Source organism: Trichoderma breve, chromosome 1, assembly GCF_028502605.1.
Source record: "Trichoderma breve strain T069 chromosome 1, whole genome shotgun sequence".
Lineage (NCBI taxonomy): Eukaryota > Fungi > Ascomycota > Sordariomycetes > Hypocreales > Hypocreaceae > Trichoderma > Trichoderma breve.
Window position 1 is genome coordinate 5,896,908 of NC_079232.1, and position 7,813 is coordinate 5,904,720.

Genomic DNA, 7,813 nt, shown 5'->3' on the forward strand with positions numbered 1-7,813 from the left:
CGTTTGGGAGACGGAGGATTTCTCTTTTTTTTTTTTTTTTTTTTTTTGTTTTTATATATTTCCCCAGCACTTTACGGTGCTAGTTAGGCATCGTTTGGCTACAAGTCTTCCTTTTCCTTTCAAATAACCAGATCCGTTTGCTATTCCCCTTTTTTATGACAAAATTCCACTGCAATGTTGAGCAAGCGTGAGAGCGATCGATATCTCTTTGTATTTATCACATATAAATTCGCAATTTGGCAAGTCAAAGTAGCGTCGAGTTGATAGTTTCGAAATATCAAATCACGTTTGTTGCTTGAGTGACGCTGAATCTGATGTCTCCCTTTCGAGTTCGCTCAGATTCATCTTGGACAAGAAATCTTGAACAAAAAGTGCATGGGATTTAATCTATTGGTTGATAGGTGAAGATCGTAGTATTTGGTCGAAATTCAGGGTTTTGCGACGTTGATGGATTTTGATCTAGGTACTTGCCTTCAGGGGGTTAACGGTAGGTGCTGTCAAGGGAGGCGAGCGTGATCTGTGGATACGAGAGAAATTGAAGATGAAGCGCCCCTAGATCATTAGATCCCATTTATTGCTTAGTTTGTATGATAGTCGCATGCAATGTTTGAAGCTTCCACAGGATTAATCGGTACAAAATTTGGCTGTCTTGGTTCTGCCCTCCTGGGCTGGTCACCGCTTGCCAAAACAACAACCACGCCTTCTCTCCTTGTATCAATTTCTCCCTCCTTGACCATCCTTCAAAATCCAGGCCCATGTCATCGGCATCCACCGCGACGTCATGACCATGCCCGAGATTTGTTTCTTGTCAGTCTCTCAAATTTATGCGGCTTGGAGCACCTTTTATGCGCCTGCAAAATCCTAACCGGGTTGTTAAGCAACCTCTTGTACAGGATGCTGAATCCTGCGAACAAACTTCATATGTAGGTGGCCTGTTGGGTGCTATGGATCTCCCCGGTGATTCTACTCCAATTTGCTCTTCTAATGTGACTCGAAAGCAGACCAATCATCAATCATCATGGCTAGGAGATTCTCTCCACGAGAACGCGCCACACATATCCATTGGGTACTCCGAATACAAAGTTATTCCATGGCTGTATCATGCTCGACCAGAACAGCAGTATATGACAGTCCCCAGGCAACGGCTGGCAGGAAAACATTAAAAAAAAAAAAAAACTTTTACTTCACAGCGGTTGTTCGGGGATTTCCAAGGGCTATTTCTTCAGTTCCTTTCCCACCAAGCCAGAGGGAAATCTTCAAATCTCTCTCGTTGGCTGCAAGACAAGTATGCGAAGATGATAGGTAGGTTTCTTGCAAGAGGGAAAATTTCAACGAACGCCACGACAGCGCACTCTGCTATCTCGCGAGACTACTTTATCTCGAAGAAAAGAGAGGTCCTCTAAAGAATAAACAGTATCGTGCAGTGATTTCTCTAATACATACGCAATTGGGAGCCAGTGGCCTGGACTTGGGCCTTTATCAACGCCATTTCTCTGTGGCGTCCGCGGCGCCAAAGAAGCTAAAATCTCATTGAACGATATGTCTTCCTCCCAACTGCTATATGTACCATGATAGATGAAGGGTAACAGAGATGAATGTCCTTTCCGGCTGTATGCTGGTGGAGAAATAGATGCTTCCTTTCAATCTAACCATCTGACTCGCTGTCATAGAGACGCATCTAGGATTCAAGACGCGATATTGAGAGAAATGGGATCCAACAGCTCCATTATACAGGGGCAAGAGTTAATTCCCAGCCAACAACATTCAAATCGATATACAGTTTATACTAGCGTTAAATTATGTTGAGTACTAAAGGCTATCTACTCTCTGTTGTTGTTTATTTGTTTATATTTATATTTACCGTCCGCTGCCATTTCGTGGGTTTGCCAGTCAACCGTGAACCAACTCTGTCTTTTGTCCTTGCTCATATATTCCTGTGAGAATATTGTGCAATACTCTTTGTCCTACTCTTCTTGATGATTATCATATTGTGATATCTAGGTACACAACATGTTTATCTTGAATTCCAATGCAGCCTGCATTGTGGCCATATCGGCTCTTGCGTGCACAATCATAGGCAATACATTCGATCCCGGCAACTTGAGATGCATTTCATCGCGCAATGCCAAGTTTAAGTGGATTTATAAACGGTTTGCTCCAGAAGCGGCCGTTAATCGAATTTTAGGTCGCAGGTCTGCCAAGCAGATCGGTATTAGTGTATATGTACACATTGTGGCAAGCTCACAGAATGAGACGGACGGATACCTAACCGTAAGTCGCACTCAATTCCTCCTCCTGCCATTCAGGCCTCTCTGAGCTCCTTTATCTATCCCCTATCGAGTCTTCTTACCTATGGTCTAACACTAAAGCAATGAATAGGATGAGACTATCCACAGCCAGTTACAAGTTCTAAGCTCCGATTACCAGCCGGCCGATATATCCTTCACTCTAAAAACCATAGACAGAACCATCAACGAGACGTGGGCTAATGGCACCGATCTTGAGCGCATGTGGTATGATGTTCGCAATGGAAATTATAATGATCTGAACCTCTGGTTCATTCCCAAGTTCCATACCCTTGGTCTTTGTACAGTTCCCACCGCGGGCGATGACCTTGATTCAGCCCTTACGCAAGACGGCTGCACTATTCGCTCAGATACTGTCCCCGGTGGCAGCTTGAAGAACTACAACCTCGGCAAGACACTCACGCATGAGGTTGGTCACTGGCTAGGGCTCCTACACACTTTTGAGGGGGGATGCGAGGGCGATGGCGACTTTGTTGATGATACGCCTGCGCAGGCGTCTCCCTCGAACGGATGCCCTGAAGGGAGAGACTCTTGCCCTGATAAACCAGGCCTGGATCCAATTCACAATTTCATGGATTATTCGTACGAGTACGTCCAGAGTATTGCCTCTGCTCTTTGTTTAGGTGGTTCATACGACTGACTTGACTCCGCAGCTCCTGCTACAAAGAATTTACGCCTGGCCAAGTGGATCGAATGAGGAGTGTTTGGGGCGCATATAGAGAATGGGCAGCACATGATCCATATATATGAACTATTGCACTGTGTGCATGCAAGAGTTTGTAATACCCTAGAACCTGTAGGATGGAGATATGGCCGATGGAGGAGTTACTTAGAGAGTCATCTTTTATATAGAACGGAATATACAAATTAAAACCACATCCAGACTCGCCCGGTATTTTCCAATATACTACATTTTACGCCTCTACTTGTATACGAATTTAAGCATAGACCATGGCATCTTGCAACCTTTACCACTTATCCACCGGGTGGCCGAAGAATGAACAAAGAATAAGTGTTCGGATTGACGCTTTGTTGCAGAAAAAGGAGCCGGTTACCATCTGACATCCACTACAAATACCGTAACAAACGAACACTAAAAGAAATCCTACAACAAGGCCAAGCCTTTGACAATTTTCTTTCATTGTCCTGTTGAATTCGCCCGCGCTTAATATTTGTGTCTTGATCAGCTCATAAAGAGCGAGAAGTCCGGTTGTCCATCTTTACCCATCACTTCTCTTTGGATACATATCGAGGCGAAATACGAAGCCAATCATTCGCTTCTCCATCTCTGTCGCCAGCACTCCATCAATACTCGTTTCTAATTTGTCATCCTATACAGACTACCAGACGATATGCGAAAACAAACGGACGAAACGCTAGAACCAACGCAGATCATGCATGAAACGTTACAAATGATGTTGGAATTAATGGAAGTCCTGGGTTTCAAACCGCAGGATGTCCACCAAGATCAAGGGATGGAGATGGACCAAGCAGGGATACCTGCCCTCCGCGATGAGAGAAAAGCCAACCTATATAAAGGTTATTACGACATAGTTGAGCACAAGAACAGGATAGAGAGAGCCCTCGCCTTGTTGGAGAGACAGGAGGCTGAATCGCTGAAGCAACCGGATCGAAGGAAGACAGCACATATTCGCAAAGCACTGTTGGCATTCACTGTGGATGACTTATAGCGGTTGAACATGCAGGCTCCCGCCTTAGCATCAGTGACTTATACTGACTGCCACATTCACTTGAGATGCATTCACTGACAGCCACGTCACTGATGGCTCCGTTTGAGGATAAGAGGCCGACTCTTTCCTCACTAGCTAGTTTAGTTGTTCTTTAGGTCTTTAGCTGTTAGCAATACACACAACTAAACAACAACTAGCACCTCGAAGAAAAGGAAATAAATGGACAAGACCAAAGCGGCATTAGCAACGCTTTCTTTCTTCAGAAGCCTACCAAAGCCCACTTTGTAGGAAATATTCAATCGAGTACCACGATGCCAGAGCACTGGTCGCGATTCCGAAGAGTTTGGGAAACGCACCAAGTTCATTCGTCACTCCCCCATAGAGCACCACGGGCATACAGATGCGCATCAAGAGAGGATAATTAGTCTCGAGCAGATGCTAGATCCATACAAAATCGATATCATAGTAATATTTCCAAGCCAGGAATCCTACAATTTCTGCCATGAGCGAACACACAGCTCAAACCCCTGGGCCTTGGTCCTCCTCACGTGATTGTATTTGGCTACCTCTGTTTTGCAATCCCACACCTGCGTTTCTACTTTTCATCATCATCTGTCAACAAAGTGGTCAATCTTTGGTTCAAACAACTGATCTATCAATGCCAAATATATGACTTTTCTGAACGTGTCTTTGGCAATCTCCAGAATCAGATACCAAGATAATGGAAGGGCGGCTCTTTCATGCTACGCCATGCGGCCGTTCTCTTGCCCGTGGCCTGTTTCCCCCACTTCTCTATTGTTGAAGAGCGTTCCTACACAAACATTAGCATCATAGGGTTGTCGTCTTCTTTTCTCTTTTCGAATCATGCATGAGCTGACGAAACGTACTATGCTCAATAGGCCAACGAAACGAATTCGAGCCCAGCACCTCCTTTGTGTCCGATCCTCGGATGGTTATTCGAAGATCTATCCAACATAAATGCCCAATATTACTTTCGACTTAATTGTTTTTCAAATCTCCAAGACAGAGGTTCGACGCCTGCTTAATCGAAGATATCAGGCCGGCCTCGGAGCTATACCGGAGCCCAACTGCAATTGATAATTATACCACCAATACGAACTACAGGCACGGAAGCAGCGCTATATGTGCAGGGAAATACCAAATTAGGCTACTCATCCCCGAGTAGAGCAAAATGCAAAACTTCATGGGCGCTAGATGCTGTTGGCAGGTCGACTTTCGTGGACCTGAAGACGCATACACAATCGGGCTACCATTCACTCTGAATAGCGATAATATATACATAAGAATCTTGCCAAGTCTCCTCCAAAATTCAAGAACTTTCCCGGTCTTTTTTAATCGGATACAGTCTGGCGGAATGTGTTTCAATGGATTCTCACCAAGTCCAGCATCCGCCTCTACACCCCTCAGCGCGTCTTCATATCTTCCCTGTCACCTCCGAGCCTTTGAATCACCGTTCCCAAGCTATTCCTGGTCCTGGCAGCGGAGAGATTTAATTCCCTGTGGAGTGTCTGTGCAGCAGAGATTAGGCTGAAAGAGGTTGTTGGCAGTGCAGGTAAGCTGTATCTCTTGGCCACTGCAGCCAGTGCCGGTGTACACCTGGCATACAGTGTCCTCACTCTGACTGACTGAGCCTGCAACGACATTATCGACGAAATCGAAGCAATCGACAGCGTTGTTGTAGGTTGCATAACGCGAGAACGAGATGCCATCCTCGACTTGGTCTTCGCACGTCTGGCTGTTCCAGAGGACGTACTTCTCGGCCGCAACCCACGCGGGGAAGAAGAGAGCAACGGTCCAAATGGCAGATCGCATATTTACTGGCGTAACGAGTTATTGGAGAAGAAGCCGACTTCAGAAACAAACGATGTGGATAGGAATAGAGGCCAGGGAAATCATGAGCAGTGGAATAGAGAATAGACAAGGTTATATACATAATCAGTTGGATCAATAATCATAAGGCTAAATTATATAAGATATCTATTTTCAGTACACCAGACATAATAAGCTTAATGGTGGAAATACTCCGCAGAGAGTAACAATGACATTCTTTGGCCTGTTAAGTCCACAGCAGACAAATTATTTCCCACCAAACATCCTGATCTCCTGCATCTCCTGCCTAAAGCACTTTAGGAACGTAACATTGAGCGTTTGTAAATGCAAGCCAGTTGCAGATGCCGATGCTTGGAATCATCCGAAAGCTGTCCGAAAGCAACATTCCGGGGGAACCAGGTTCCGAGTTGGACGCCCGTTCGTCGCCACCGCTTCGAACAACAGGGCTTTCGGAGTATTTGAAGAAATTGGTCGATTATCATCCACCCTACGGTCTTTTTCAAGATACCACACTAGTACATGGTGACTAAGATTGTGCATGCAAGTCCAAGAATTTCTCGCAGACGTCTAAATCAACATTCCCATATTCATTTTTACGCATTGATATTTTTGTTCATTGTCTTGTTGTTTCCCTACTGAGTGAGTTCTGCTGCTAAGTTGGCAGCCCAACTCGTTGCAGTTAGCTCGTCGTCACTAATAAGCCGAGTCCGTAGCCCATTGGCCAAAATGGCGCCAAAACTTCCCTCTTTGGAGCGACGACCAAAGGGACGAGCCGTTATTAGCGGGACATTTATTTTAAATAAATTCTAATAAGCAGCCCATTACAGCAATATCATGTTCGACCCAGTGATGGATACAAAATAAACGACAGGAAAGAGTACGGGAATTTAATGAAAACAAAGGCTAATAAATGCCTCTAAATACAATATGGTTATTAGTAACCCACTAACTGAGCCATTCTTGCCATGCTATTTTCAGTGACGGTCTTTCCTCCCCTTTCTGGCGCCTGCCTCCAGCTGCCTCTCACTTTCCTCGTCGGCACTTGCGGCACAAGCCACGTAGCGAAAGAACAGAAAATAAGGCCAAAGGGAGATTTATCTTCAGCGGTTGAAAAACTTTATCCAAGACAAAAATCTCGCCTCCAGCATTCTCGATCCTACAATCTTCATCAGCATCAGCATCTCGTTTCGACTCCCTAAGCAGTGATACCTAAAAGAGCGTCGTCACAAAGGAGACTCTTGTTTTCATCTCGTTGATTTCTAGGTAATAAGCCGTCATCCGAGGGAATCTTCTTCCATCCCTACGCCCTTAATCTCCCGCTGATGACCCCCCTTTTTTCTAGTGTCGTTAAGGCAGATTCCTACAATGGGTGATTCGGATTATGATATCGATGATTTGTTTGACGATCTTCTACAGCTCCCCCCGGAGCTTCTGCTGGTGGTAATAGATATGATAAATCATCTCCAGGGCTGGCTCCGTGGATTGGTGCACGACGACATGCCTATGAACGCACCCGAGTTGATTTTAGATCCAGACGAGTTGCTAGATTACCTCCCAAGATACATTCCGAATTCATGGGGCTTTCCGCAAAATCATAGAGCCCACGCTACTGGCCGATACCAATACATCCAGCAACCGCCAGCTCGACGGAGCATAGCCTGATAAAAGCAGTGTCATACCTTTTCAGTGTCTTTTCAGCCAGAAACGCCACACTAGCCACCTGAAGCTGCCTCCCACGTTGCCCTCTCTCCTAAGTTTCCCCCCTGAAGACCAAAGTCACTCTACGTTGCGTCAGAGACGGTTGGACAGAGCAAAGCACCAGGTTCTAACTTCATTCAGCGATAAATGTCGCCCCCGAGAGTCCCAGAGAGGCGTTAGATGGGTGGATATGGTGATGTGTGGGTGGATGGGTTGGGGTGGCTCGATGAATGGATGTACTTCCTACTGGAAGAAACTCTTTTTCAG

At 45.5% G+C, this 7,813-nt stretch overlaps 2 protein-coding genes across 2 annotated transcripts; one reads left to right on the forward strand and one right to left on the reverse strand.

Annotated features, from left to right (window-relative positions):
• Positions 1–2,010: 2,010 nt before the first annotated feature.
• T069G_01730 (pregnancy-associated plasma protein-A domain-containing protein) lies at positions 2,011–3,056 on the forward strand (the record flags this gene model as incomplete). Its single annotated transcript, XM_056168940.1, has 3 exons — positions 2,011–2,271; positions 2,380–2,894; positions 2,960–3,056. 3 exons carry the CDS (start codon positions 2,011–2,013, stop codon positions 3,054–3,056), a joined length of 873 nt encoding a protein of 290 aa, XP_056034256.1.
• A 2,423-nt stretch (positions 3,057–5,479) lies between these two features.
• T069G_01731 (uncharacterized protein) lies at positions 5,480–5,830 on the reverse strand (the record flags this gene model as incomplete). Its single annotated transcript, XM_056168941.1, has 1 exon — positions 5,480–5,830. One exon carries the CDS (start codon positions 5,828–5,830, stop codon positions 5,480–5,482), a length of 351 nt encoding a protein of 116 aa, XP_056034257.1.
• Between the last annotated feature and the right edge of the window lie 1,983 nt (positions 5,831–7,813).